At 43.1% G+C, this 14,249-nt stretch overlaps 2 protein-coding genes across 7 annotated transcripts in view; one reads left to right on the forward strand and one right to left on the reverse strand.

The window, feature by feature from the left end:
• cdc42bpab (CDC42 binding protein kinase alpha (DMPK-like) b) overlaps window positions 1-5,100 on the reverse strand; it is a 68,359-nt gene extending 63,259 nt beyond the window's left edge. For 5 of the 6 annotated variants that reach the window (XM_041063862.1, XM_041063865.1, XM_041063863.1 and 2 more), the window contains exon 1: window positions 3,868-5,100. In XM_041063862.1, coding sequence (XP_040919796.1) covers window positions 3,868-4,045 — 178 coding nt within the window. In that variant the 5' untranslated portion in view covers window positions 4,046-5,100. The remainder of the gene's footprint in view (window positions 1-3,867) is intronic. The other variant, XM_041063864.1, reaches the window with a different exon arrangement.
• Window positions 5,101-12,198: 7,098 nt separating this feature from the next.
• On the forward strand, window positions 12,199-14,118 carry lft1 (lefty1). Its single transcript, XM_041064786.1, has 4 exons — window positions 12,199-12,463; window positions 12,688-12,934; window positions 13,082-13,321; window positions 13,794-14,118. The coding sequence occupies exons 1-4, from the start codon at window positions 12,199-12,201 to the stop codon at window positions 14,116-14,118; spliced, it is 1,077 nt and encodes a 358-aa protein (XP_040920720.1).
• Window positions 14,119-14,249: the final 131 nt, after the last annotated feature.

Genomic DNA, 14,249 nt, shown 5'->3' on the forward strand with positions numbered 1-14,249 from the left:
GTGTGTGTGTGTGTGAGATCAGTCTTTGCTGTGAGTAGTGTGTGAGGCATGCTGCCAATGAAAGCTTTGCAGGGTGGAGCACACATCAGCTGCAGCTGAACAGCTGGCCACTGCAGCTAACACCGAGTCTGGATCGAGACAAGGTCAGGCTGCCCCCCCACCCTCACCCCCCGTTTGCCAACTGTGGGCTGGCATGGCTGCCCGTTTTCATTCAGCTGCCCCGCAATCCATTTCCCAAAACAGGGAAGAAGATTAAGACCAAAAAAAGCAGGAAATTAGGGGAGAAAAGTAGGAAAACAGGATATCTAAGAGAAATGATTGCAAGAGTCGTAGCCACATAAAACAGTGGAAATCCTCATTTTAACTGAAAACACATGATTAAATGACAAAATAAGTCAGATGCTGACAGAGGTTGGCAGGCTTACAGTAAATGTCGCAGGCTAGGTTGTAAGAGTACAAATACAAGAAGAGGCCCAAGCCAGTGATATTGGTGGACACGGTGAGTGCGGGTATACAGTATGTGTGGAGTCAGGATACAACGTACTTTCCCGTGTTCATTTCCCCCGTGGCTGCGGGTCATGTAGGGGTCTCTATTTCAGCTGGAATGAGGTCACCAAACAACAAGAAAAGCAAACTCAATACAAATGTTTGTCCTCTTCTCTGGCTCATATATATTCTGAGGAAGAAAAGGGAACATGGCTGCACCTTTGTCACGGCCGTGCCGCTGTATCATGAAAGTACACAGACCCAGCGACTGAGGTAGGATGATGTATCTCTTTTCTCAGAGCATACTGCAGCTGCAGAGGCAGCCTCTGAGCGGCTGACAAAGCCAGATCACTGACAAGTCAGAGAGGTCTTAGGTTTCATGGGGCCCATCTTGAACCATTTTTCTGCATGTAGGATTAAACTGTGTTTTGAGTATGTGTTAACGCTATCTGTCTGAGCCAATCTGGTTTTTATAGGATACAGTCGGTCACGTGCACTCCTTCGCTCTGCTGGTACGTATAAATATAGGGCCATAATGGTATTGTATCACTTCTTCAGCTAATATTTAGCTTGTAATTGTCAATCTACTACAAAACATGTTGCATGTGTAACAGGTGTGCTTTTTCCTTTGACCCTCTGTCTGGGTGCTCTGCCAAGAAAACATGGGAGTGGTGACACTTTAGAGGACAAGACAAGACTTGACCTCTATTATACCATATTTTTGTTGATGCTACACCACAGAGGTGTGCTCTACTCGTGGACGTGCGTTATCGCAATGCTAAAATCATGCCAAGAGAAAGTCATTTCATCCCTTCCCAAAAGATGGAAATATACTCCTCAGTACAGCAGTCTCCGTCCCCACATGCATCTTGAGTGACCACATGTGATGAGACCTCACTTCACTGCTCTATATGCAAATAAACACGCATGTCAGTTCTGTCTGCAAAGACCAAAATGCATTGTTATTTTTAACCAGAGGTAGCAATGCAAGTGCCTAGTCTACCAGAAAGCAAAAGAAGAAGCAGTTAATCATAATAATACAACACAGACTGGGTCTATTGCTCGGCGTGTGATGTTTGACACACTCATAATATTTCTCTGTGGGCATTTTGAAATTTTCAGACATCATGGACAAAGCCAGTTTACAGGATTTGTACAGCTTGTATTTGTTTAGGAATAAGTACATACAATCAGCTCACACAAAGGATGTCCTCAATGAGTCTCAGGAGCATTCACACCTGTACTTAAAGCTGTCCGCTTGTGATCAGATCACCCAGGGTGCATGTTAATACCAGGTCTGAACAGGTGCCTATGGCTCAGTGTTTGTTTTTGACTACTGATGAAGCACATAAACGCCTTAACCAAAAAACAGGTTTGTGGCACAACATCACTTTTTCATTTTTGAATCTTAAATTAAGTAAAACACAATATGCTTTTTGGAGAAGACACCAACTGACATAAGCAAAGGCTCTCTAAGCGCTCTTGTAGCAGGGCTAAGTGGTGAAGATAATCATTAATTTCCTTTACATGACTTCAGCTTCACTGACTTCTAGGTACAAACTCTGCAATTCAAGTAAACTCATTAATATTAACTGTGGAAGCTGGACGTTTCTAATACAAATACCTCTGAAGCAGAGAACAACAAAGCAGCAACATGGGACCTCTACACAGCTATGAGAGCCTGGACACATATACATGTTGTGTGTTGTGTCTGGCTGAGCTCAGTCAGAGTTTCTAATGTCAACACAGGGAAATGTCAGGATGAAGTCACCACTTGGCATCCACACACAGGGCACCTCTCCTTAAAGGCCAGGGCACACCGGCATTGTTGCCAGGCCAGCTGTATGGGCTGGTTTTCTGCAGCAGATCAGCCCTGGACTAGCAACTGGGGCAAAAAATAGAGTGCTCTAAAGAAAACAATACATGTGAAATAAATAAACACAGTTGGGTAAGTCTTTGGACTGAGAGGAAAGTACCTCTTTAAACCCACACAAAAATCACCAAATCCAGCCACTTCCAGTATTTTACCAGCCAGTATAGCTCCATATTTAGCACAGAATTGGTTGTCCAGATGGTGGCTGGTGGGGTTGACCAACTTAGCAGCCACAGCCAAAATTTACCACCATTTGACTGATTTAACTGCCATCCTGTCTGCCTTTGACACTGCCACTCTAGAATGGGCCAAACTGTGGCCTGTTTAACATTGTAGTTTAAACTGTCAGCAATAAAATAAGAAAAAAGGTGCGAGCAAATATGCCAAACTGCACTTTCTTTCCGTTATACTTGTTTTTTTTTCTTATTGCCTGCTGTTATATGAATTTGCCTTGATCCAGGGGAATGATCTGCTCCTGCTCTGCCTCAAAGTGCTGCTTCTTTCAGGGCTTTAAAGGACAAGCAGGCCAGCCAGGCATGCTCCGGCAGCTAGCTGGGCCTCTGCGCCAGATAAAAAAGGTGAGTTGTTCACATTCCTGCTTCATGCACAAACCAAACCCCCGATGCCACACACACACACACACACAGTGCTTTTGCACAAATGATTGAGTTGTTTGTGTGTGTGTGGTCCTCCTGCCTCCTGTGTGTTGTTTTTTCTAACCTTGCTTTAACCAAGAGGACTGGAAAAGTTACAAAACTCCTGACCCAAACCTCGCTCCTCATTATAAACCAATTAAACATTTATACTGTACAAATGATCTATATGCAGCAGATGGTAATACAACACAGCTGTTTTACTTTATTACATCTATCTGACTTCTAGTAGGTTATCAACAAGCTTTCAGCTACACACCCATAAAAAGGAAAACAAACTGACATGCAAAGTAGTTGTGAAAACCAGACAGAACTGAAGAGGGTTGGTGCAATGAAAGAAAGGCATCCACTTTATTTCAGAGTGCACTTTCATGAGAATAAATGGTGGCCCGGAGGTGATGACATCTTTATAAGATCCTTCCTGACTTTATATCAAAACTTAAAGTGGTTCTGTGTGAGATCTTCCTCATTATAGCTAATGTCCTTCTGCGTACTTGGTTTCTCCTTCTCGCTGTCAACTTGGTGCCACCATTTTTACAGCTTATCTGTTTTCGACATGTCCTCTGTTGTGTTCTAGTAACTCCAGCATGCTGTCGTGTAATATGCTTTTCCAAAACATATAAAACATTTAACTACACAAGAACAAACTGGCCTTGCTTTTAGTTTCGGGGAGTGTTTGAGTGAGGAGAGAGCAGGCCAACAGAGCCCCACTACTACTATAAAAGGAATGTGATGGGGAAGGGAGGGCCACTGCACCACCAACATTATTAGCCTATCATCTTACCAAAAAGACAGGGAGGCTGAATGCACAGGCCAAACATGAAGAAGTAAAAAAATAATAATAAGCTTGCCTACCCCAGTCCAGAAACTCCATGATATTTTTCTCTCTCCTGAGCGGGGAGTTGTTGCACTCATCGTAGAGGCAGACCAGGATATCCAGCAGCGTTTCCACACTCATGCACTGGCCATTGGACTGAGCTGGTCCGTCCAGGAGCAGCTTCTCCAGCTTCTTCAAACGCACCTCTCCCGACATTATTCCGGCTTGTTGGTTTTTGAAGTAATGATGATGGAGGAGGTGAGGGTGGGTGAGCAAACACCTCCTCGGCCTGTTAGTTAGCGCTGAGGGGCCTGTAAAGAAGTTTTCTCACCTTGAATATGTCTCGAAAAGAATAAAACTTTAAATAGAGGGCATGCCGGGGCTAATTCCGCGTTAAACCCGACCCATTCATGATCTCCCTCTCGAGATCCAGTATCTGGGAGGTGGATGAGACGAGCAGCATTTCCCCATTTTATAATACCTATCCCCACAGGGTACATAAGAAAAGAAGTAGTCAGAATTATAGACCCTGTCTGCCCCGGGTCGGCTGATTTTGATGAAATCCCAACGTTAACTGGAACTTTCTGGTCTCCTCTGTGTTAGAAAATGGAAAATAATCGAGTCGATGCGGTTCAACAGATTCCCCTGAGTTGTTGTGGCAGATATCTGGGATTCTCCATTCTTGCAGCAACCCAAAAATGCAAGGCAGATCTGCAATGCTACAAAGCCCCAGCGCCCCTCTGCTCCAGGAATGGAAGGGCGACACAGGCTTTAGTTAGCAGCCTGCTAGGTAAGCTATTTGGCTAGCTAGCGAGCTAACGTTGAAGATACTTTTCTCCGTCCCTAAATCCCATCATTGCCCCATTTTTCCGAGGAACTGACATAAAATATACACAGTGTTAACAAAGAGTAACTGAATTCGTCCTGTTCCGACGGTATGGTTATTATTATTTTTATCCAACTGGAAAATATCCCCTTGTTTTCACAACTCAGTGCTGGCAGATATGTTCTTTAAATCCCATTCTTCGTCCAGAAACCAAATGTGTCTTTAGTTTCTTCACAGTTCTAAACGATGGTTAGTTCAGGAGTTCAGCCCGTAAGTTAGCCGTCAAAAATGAGGGTCCTTTTTGAAGGTTAAAGAGGAACTCGTTTCACGTCAAGAGGAAAGCTGTGGTCTACAGTCTTGCTTATTCCAAATACGGGACACAGCCTAAATTCCCCCCTGTCCTTTCCTTTGCCTTGACTTCCTCCGCCGCCGGTCGGTCGGTCGGTCGCTTCTTGCCGTCTTTGCACAGTCAAGCTACCAGCAGCTTGCTGCCAGAGACTGTCGACGGGAGAGACAGGCGAGTAGACAGCGCTATCCGTAACGTCGTGCTGGATTGTGGGAAGTGAGGCCCGGTCATAAAATATGAATGAGTCACAAATGGACGCTTTGCTCGCGACGCTGCTTGTACACGCTAAAAACACAACTCAGAGACCTTCGTAAAATCCTTTACCTCTATGTCACTCGATTAAAAATGTCTTAGCTGCCACGCGATACGTTTACAGTCCTTCATGTGTGGCATTTTTACGAAATATGTGGATATTTTCCAACTTCCACGCATGCGTACACCTCCGAATTCCCAAATCCGCCATCTTTGCTGTGCTTCAGTGCGAATCCGTCAATTCCCTTAGAGTTGGCAGCGGATCCTCTCAGCGTTATAGCATCTCTGGTTGCTGCTGCAGGCAAAATCCCAGATCATCATCATGGCGCCCGTCAGAGCATCTGCTGTGCGGAGGGGGTGGTGGTGGTGTGTGTTTGGGGGGGGGGGGGGTGCGCCGTGGTGGGGGCTGTCAATATTGTGAATGGAAACTGCGGGCTGTCTGTCAGTCTGCTGGTGGCGTGGTGCGGGGAGAACACATTCCCTTCACACTGGAATAACAATGACTGCTGTCCCTTTAACTGACTGCGAAACAGTGGATATATAACTCAGTGGTGTGCGTCAGTATAACCTGTGCAGAGACCTGATAGTTGTTGCAGTGGGCCACAATCACACAGCCTTGCCAAGCTGGCCTGTGTATTGCATAAATGCAAATAAACTTGAAAATTCTGACATTTTATGGCAAGTTATGGTTCCCTGCCTACAAAACTGACTCATGAAGCTTGTTTATGTGCATAAGAATAGCACTGTATGCCCACATGCCCACACACTGACTTCATCAACTAAATTGCATCACACCTTCATGGATGACACCAGAAATAGCAACTATGAGAACAGTGTTTCGTGTTTCTTTGACTACAGGATCCTTGCAGGGTCACAACATCTAGGTGTGTCAAGTTTGTCCAGGATTTTCTGCCTCTGTCACTGTTCACACAGGTGAGAGAGGATTGAGGTTAAGAGCAAACTAACCACAAACCAGCCTGTAGGCTAGAACAGGATTTTCTGATGATTGTTCCTGCATCAGGAGTGAGTCAGACTTGTCATGTGCACGGATCGCCATGTGAGGATCAAACTCAGATCCATACGGTGGATGAGTCACACAGACAGTCCTCGATGAATTAGGATCGATCATGCTTTTTTTTCCCCACCTGTTCAGCTGCCTCACATAGTAGTCAGACCCTGAATGTTATCACAAAGCTCACTATCACAGTATTACAAGAAAAGTGATAGGTAACAGTATAATCCAGCTCTATTAGATAACCATTTGATGACATATACAAGACCAGTGTGTGAGGTTTTACAGTGTGTTACTCTGAACTTATTATCATCTCTTGTGTGGAAATGTCCTATCCTTTTGAAGTGTGGTGCCTATCGCTGCTAAAAGTACATCTATTAATGATTAACAGCCTACGTAGCAGCTGAACCTCAGGGGGTGGGAAGCCAGAGATAGAGGCTTTGTGAGTGTTTATGCGTGTGTTTCTGTTTACTGCACACCAGCACAGACCAACATAAAATAATATACTTTTCCATTTAGGAAAATATTCAAATGTATTCTTGCTGCAATCCTTTTTCAGTGCCAGGAAGAAGAAAGGCACAAAGAGACTGTGATGAAATGAGAACGTACAGAACAACTTAACATGCAAGCTGTGTCCAATAAACTGTATTTTGATGGTGACCAAGATGTAATTTGACACATGCTGTCTTGGCATGACTGTTTATCACAACCAGCCAAACAACAGTTTATATATTTTACAATGTGTAACCACTGAGATGATTGATTATGTTGGTTTGGAATTATCCTCTGTGTAAGTAAGTACACGAGCAACGGTACACAACAACACAATAACAGCAAAGGTGAGAAAATGTCTTTGCTCTTTCTCTTTGTTGCACAACATTTATGACACTGTGTGGCACTGCAGAACCAGGTCATCTGATCAAAGGAAAAATCCACTCTAAAATCAAATTCACATCTTCACAATGGTTTATCATATCTCTCATTATACAACCGATAGATATATAGTTTAATGGTACACACTGTAAATGGGTGTGGTAGCCATTTTTTTTCTCCAACGTTTTGATCTGACCAGAGCAGACTAGGATAAAATGTTTTCTATTTAAATAAATGGAGTGGTTGGAGTCAGTGCAGGTGGCTCTTTTCATCAGACATGAATAAGTTTAATTGAAGTTCAGCTGCTGATGTCATGACAGTAAATAATGAACCATTACAAAAAAAGCAAAATCACAGAATACATAATAAAACTACATTTACTATTATAAACTATATTTGTCATCTCTTTCAAATATAGTCTTCTAAACTATTTGAAGAAATGTATTAGAATAATATTTTAAAAAACAAAATAAAAAGGAAAATAAAATCAATTAAAATAAATAATAAATGCCAAACGGACAAGCAGTTATAGACTAGAGGAAATAACAAAGGAAATAAAAATGCAGTAGAGAAATAAATCAGTCAAAGGCTATCGATCCAAATCTTGATAGGGGGAAGACAGCTGTCTATTTAATACAACTTTGACGTCAGCGTACCTGATTTCAATATGAATACTGTTTTTAGTGTGGATGTTCCCTTTAAAGCTGCTTTAATAACACTACTGTGGCGCCCTCTGGTGTACGGAACGTCTTCCTGCAACTGTTTAAAGCGGCGTACACAAACATACATGCATCCATTCATCCCACATCAAGCTTAGTCTCTCTGAGATCTCTGAGAGGTCATCTGAAATACCAGCATTTCACAACCAGCATTTCAATTTGAGATTTATGGCAGTATCAGAAGGGTGAATGTAAGGAGACAAACAGGAGAGAGAATGATACTGTAGTGTATCAAACCTGCAGTCAAACATGGGGGTGGGAATATTCAAGTATTGCCTCCTCTGGAGTTGGACACCTGCACCAAAATGACTACACCCACACCAAGGCATGCTGCACCCTCTGGTTTGCATCTCTGTGCAGAAGGATTAATACTACAGCAGGATAATGACCCCAAACACACCTCAAATCTTTGCGAGAAGAAGAAGACCAAAGAGGACCAAGGAGTCCTGACTGTCACAGACTTCCCTCCACAGTCACCTGACCTCAACCACACTGAACACTTATGGGGGACACCTGAAGACTGAGAAAGCCGAGCACACTGTGACACCACAAGAAATTATTTCAAACATCTTCAAATCACGCTGGGTGTGCAGCTCGAGTGCTGTCGTTGAAACAAGAGAGGGACAAACAAAATACTAAGATATTCTGAAATTCATGTGTATTTTTCAAAGATTCAGCTTTTCACTGACATAGTTATTCTGATATTATTTGTAATGAGAAAAAATCTACTGCTTTCGAAAACAAGAGCATAATAGCAGCATCTTGACTTGTAGTCTAAGACCTTTGGACCCACTGTATATATTGATTTCAACCATTTATTACATTTTCTCAGCCACAGAAATTATCACACATTATGGTCAATAAAGATACTTTCAGCAGTTTTGGATTTCGTTCCTATAATTGTGTTTATCCGCCTTCCATTATCACATACCACGCACACTAGTTTCCCCTATATCGATTAATTAAAAGTTAATGAAAATATTTATTGTTAGTCCTATCTAATCATGTCTGATCCTATTGGGTTAAGTCTCCACTGCTGGGATTAAACCCTCTGTCTCTGCACTGATTGGCCTGTCATTAGCTGTGTGAAATGCAATTAGACTGTCCTGTACTTTGTCTAGATGTGGAGGCCATTGAGCAATAATTGTTTTGTCCTTGCACAGGTCTAGCGCTTTCCCCTTCTGACAGACTCATCAATGATTATTGGCAGCCAGCTCGATGGATCTGATCCAGACTTGCAGTGTATACTTAAAAAAAAAAAAAGCTTATATGGGCCATTAAGGTGCAAAGTAGAGTGGTTCATTTCCCCAAATATTTGATGTTAAGATAAAGCAGGCAATAGTAGCTCAGGAAGTCGCTGACAATACAGCCATGTGAATAATGAGGAATTTGCGCTGCCCACCAACACAAGTTCAATATTGACTTTCTGGAGCAGGCAGCAGCTCCGCCTGGTTCCCAGGGAGACGTCTATAATGAGATGCTGTAATATAATGTGCAAACCTCATGGAAAACAACCAAACTGCAGCCTGTGCTTCCTCCTGAAGGCATCTCTAAACTTTTTTTTTTTTTTTTGAAGTTGGTCTACTACAAACAGCAGGTTTTTTTTTTAAAGCAAAGGGGATTTCATGTTTCACAAATGGAAGGGAATGACCTATAAATTGGACTGCTTTTGAATGCAAATGGGTGGATGTTAATTAACACCTGTGTTGTTGATTGTGGGAGCTTGTTGGCCTTTGATTGAAAAGAAATGGCACCTCAGAGCATCAGATGTAGCTTTGAACTAGGCCGCTTGGCTTTCATTGGCATGGGAAGGAAGAAAGACTGAGAAATATCACACAAAGGGCATCTTAATTTCCCGAATTAGGGGTTGTAATGTCAGGGAACGAGAGCACAGGCCTATGCATTTCAGGCTCTGGAGAACAGGCACTGAGACTGGCCTTTGGCTGGACCGGACAATAGATGTGCTCTGAATTTACATGTCTGCACTGATGATTCTGACATCAGACAATCTGATAGACCAGTTTGGACCTTACCTGTGGGCTTTGAAGGTGAATCTGCGTTGAAGCATTCTGTTTCTTAAGTGTGTGAAACTCGAGCATGAGTTGTGTGTTATGTTGTGTATGTTATATTTATAAGACATGTAGTTTTATTCTATTTTAAAGGTCCCTTTTTAACACCTGGCTGGGGCCAGTGGATAAACATTAGGCAAACTCTGTCTCACTTACTGCATTTTCTCTGTTTATTAGTGTTTACTTAATAAATACTGTCCCAGTCACATAAACTAATGAAAAAAATAATATTAATTAAAGTATCTCATGATTTAATTTTTGTTTTCCGGCAATAATTTTGTAAGATCATGAGACCTTCCCTCCCTCAATGAAAAAAATTAAATATAAGACCAATGATTGGACTACACATGTACAAAATAAATTTCTTAATGTTTTTGTGCAGTTGCAAATATATTTATTTATTCAATAATTTATAAATATTTGAAACCGTTGCATTAAAGACACTTGCAAAGAAGAGTAAATGTGTATTTGTGATAAAACTGTATTTAAGAATTTAAAATCTAAAATATAATAAAGTAGTTGTCATAACCCTGTAATAATGTTAGAGGCCTTAACTTACATGTGTACACAATACTGGTACATATGCAGTTGGATGTTCTGATTTTTTTTCCACATTGAGAAATATGTTTTAGTAATACATCCTGTGATTGTACCGCACATAGAGGTTTTTGTCATAGTGTGGTAACAGCACTCTCCAGCACTAATTAATAATTTGTCCTCTTTGTGAGCTGCAGGCTGTAGCTGGAGTGAGCAGGTCTGGCAGTCATCTGTCATTTGCTCTTCCTGTGTGTCCCTTCAGTCTGTCTGACATCTCTAAGCAAACACAGCCCAATACACAACCACAGGCAGGGCCTTCTGGGCAGCCAGTGAGAGCACCCCTCTTCTAATGTTTGTGTGACAAAAAAGGCAAGGCAAATCCTCGCAATGGAATCAGATAATCACCAACCTGTGAAGAGCCTGCCCCAATCCACATCCACGCCGGCCCCCCGGCCCTTGGATTAACTGTCTGTTTGGCTAATAATTTTAATCTGCTGGAGAGGGCCAAGAATGGGTGACAGGGCTTGGAATAAACATCTAATCCCCTGGTCCCCCTCCTCCCTCAAAGCTCCATGCACCACTTCCTCCTCGACCCCCTGGTATACACTCGTACCAAAGTGAACAGACTGGATGGCAGACTGGTTTTAGTCCTCATCTTCTGCCTATGCTGGACAAAATAGCTTTCCAGCCACCAGGCAGAAATAAGCCCGCTGTGTGACAGACTGTTGCCAGACTGCCCCAGCCTGACATCGTCCGGTGGAATGTACTCATCAGAGTGTGGGGTGTGTGTAGACAAGGGTGCTACTGAAGAGGGGGCACTTCAGGTTCACAGGGTCAAGAGATGTCTGTCTGGAGCGCATGTGTAGCAGCAGAGGACACAGCTTGGATGGACTGGGGAAGACAATATTCTAATTTGAGAGACATAATAGTCTCAAGACAAATAAAACACTTCATTTTATTCAACTAAACTAAGTAAATACTAATATGACTGCTCATAAATCACATCAGTGAAAATGCTATTCAGTTGCTTCCTGATTTATTGGAAAATAAGTCACACAGAATCATTAAAGTTATGGGTTTGTTGGGGTTTTACAAATGTGGGTTTTTGAAATGCTAATATCAAATATTTAAAGTTTGACAGTTCTGTCAAAAAAAAAAAAAACTCTTTGGTGTTTCCCTCACAAATCTCATTTTTGTTTAAGCAGAAAGGCCTCTGAGAGGGGATTTGAACCACTATGAGACCTAATTTAACTTTATGACACATTTGGCCTTCAGATATATAGCTGAGCAAATCTATACATACATAAGATGCACAATGAAAACCTGACTCGATTGTCTGATTTTCCCCAAATCAAGATTAATCCACATTACCTGATTTATTTGCACCGTAAAGAGCAGATCTGAGACCCTCACTCTGGCATCAAATGGAACACAAGCCATCAACATCAAGCATAGTTTTAGTGGAACTATGGTGAAATTACACCTCCACAATACGGATGCCACTCGAGTCTAATTGTTGCTGTTTGAAGTATGGCCACTTAGATATCCTGTTTAGGATGGGGCTGTATTGTCGCACCTTTGTTCTGATAAGGGTCCCCTGCCCCCATCGACAAAGTGCGAACGACTGGGAGGGCCGCAACAATATAAGGGGCAGGAGAAGTGTCCCCAGGACACTGTCTATCTCTGTGTGACTTGTGCTACCGTGCTGCAGTTAATCACACTGAAGTTTCTACTCATGGATTTCCTCCGCGTTTGTGTCCTGTGCAGCGCTCTCTTCAGTCTCGCCAAGGCTTTTACGCATCAGGATATGAAGGACGCGCTGCTGAAGAAACTGGGCTTGGATGAAGTTCCTAAAATCCATAAGAGGGATTTGGAGAACCTGGTTATTCCGGCGCCTGTTAGAAATAAGTACTTGTCCATGCTGAAGATGCACCACAGCAGGAGACGCAGATCTCTACCCAGCCTGGCGGGCATCCTGAGGGGAATCCCTGGTAATGCAGGTAAGGACCTTTCAAATGTATAATTTTAAATAAATATAACTTGAATTGGAGGAATGAGTATAAAAATAGCTCTCACATCGATAAGTTGAATACGGTTATTCCGTGCGTAATTCTGACAGTGTGCAAAAACTGTTTTACGCACCAAATTTCCTTTAGAAAATAGTCATTTTAAGGTACTCGAGACAAACAGTCGACTAAAACACTTAAATTGTTTTCTGCTTTAGACATTTCTGGGGAGTATGTGTACTCTGACACCACCCGGTATCGCATGGTGTTCGACATGGAGGCGAGGATCCCGGATAACAGTGAGGTGACCATGGCGGAGCTGAAGCTCTACCAGCGGGCTAACTACCACAAGCGCTTCACGGTAGAGAGGAAGAACCACCGTCCTGTCAGCAACGCCCGGGTCAGCATCTACTGGGTGGAGGTGCTGCCCAACGGATCCAACCGGACATCGCTGGTAGATTCGAGGTAAGAGGTCTTTTCCTCACGGTGAGGAGAAATTACATTATCATGGCCGCTGTGCGTTATCTTAAACATAATTCAATTGTTTTCCTCACCGGGAAATATCAGCTGCATCTCCTTTTAATTAATCGTCCTTATCTCTCGTGTTCACAGGTTGATCCCCATTCACGAGACCGGCTGGAAGAGCTTTGATGTGACCCAGGCGGTACACTATTGGTCCAAGACGCAGCAGAAGACACCTATGCACCTGGAGGTGTGGATCGAGGGCGAGAGACCTGGCAGCTACGCGGCAGAGATGGCCAAGAGTGTCCACTTTACCACCCAGGAGCAGACGGACAACACCTTGGGAAAGCCCGAGCTCATTCTCTACACACTCAACCTCGAAGAGTACGGGTAAGGGCGCGAGCTTTTGATATACAGGATATTGTGTCAGTGTGACAATTAGCCCGTGGCCTCTTTGTTTTTACCTGTCACCACTCGCATTCATTAGTGCGGTTGTAGTTGTGTGGCACAGGGGCGTTAGTTTACTCATCCTAATGGTTTTGAGAAATCAGTGGCTGGTATCAACAAAGAGCCTGCATCCAAAAAGCACGTGCACTTTATTTAGGTGTTTTTCACATGTTAAAGTTCTGATCCCATGTAATGTTTGAACATATTGTCTCTGAATAGAGGCCAATTTATGTTGATTTACCTCCTAAAAAAATCTAATATTATTATTCGATAGTTGTGTGACAGGCAGGGGTGTAGCTAAGAGATTCTGGGCCTGCTGAGAGTCAGGCCAACGCCCCCCCCCAACTGTGTTATCTCAGTAGTAGTCATCTCACTGGAACATGTCATCTTACTTTCTTCATCATTTCCTCCTCAGTTCTCGTGGCGACTGTGACCTCAACCAAAACAAAGACACCTGCTGCAGAGAAGAGTACTTTATCAACTTCCGCGCTCTCACCTGGACGCAGTACTGGATCATTGAGCCGGCAGGTTACCAGGCCTTCAGGTGCACCGGAGGCTGCAAACAGCCCAAGCGCAACTACGGCTACGGCGAGCGCAGGTGTATGGTGTCGGAGAGTGCCCCGTTGCCTATCATGTACCTGGTGAAGAAGGGGGACTACACTGAGATAGAAGTGGCTGAGTTTCCTAATATGATTGTAGAAAGGTGTGCGTGCACGATGGACAACGTGTCCATAGTATGAGGTCAACAGCCAAACCAAAGGGTGGACAGTATTATAGGAGAGTTTGGGGTGTTGATATATTTAATGGTTTTGAACAACACGTCTAGTACTTTCTATTTAAATGGACATTTATCAGGAGTTTCACAGACAAC

This window comes from Toxotes jaculatrix, chromosome 19 (assembly GCF_017976425.1).
Source record: "Toxotes jaculatrix isolate fToxJac2 chromosome 19, fToxJac2.pri, whole genome shotgun sequence".
In the NCBI taxonomy this organism is placed as follows: domain Eukaryota; kingdom Metazoa; phylum Chordata; class Actinopteri; family Toxotidae; genus Toxotes; species Toxotes jaculatrix.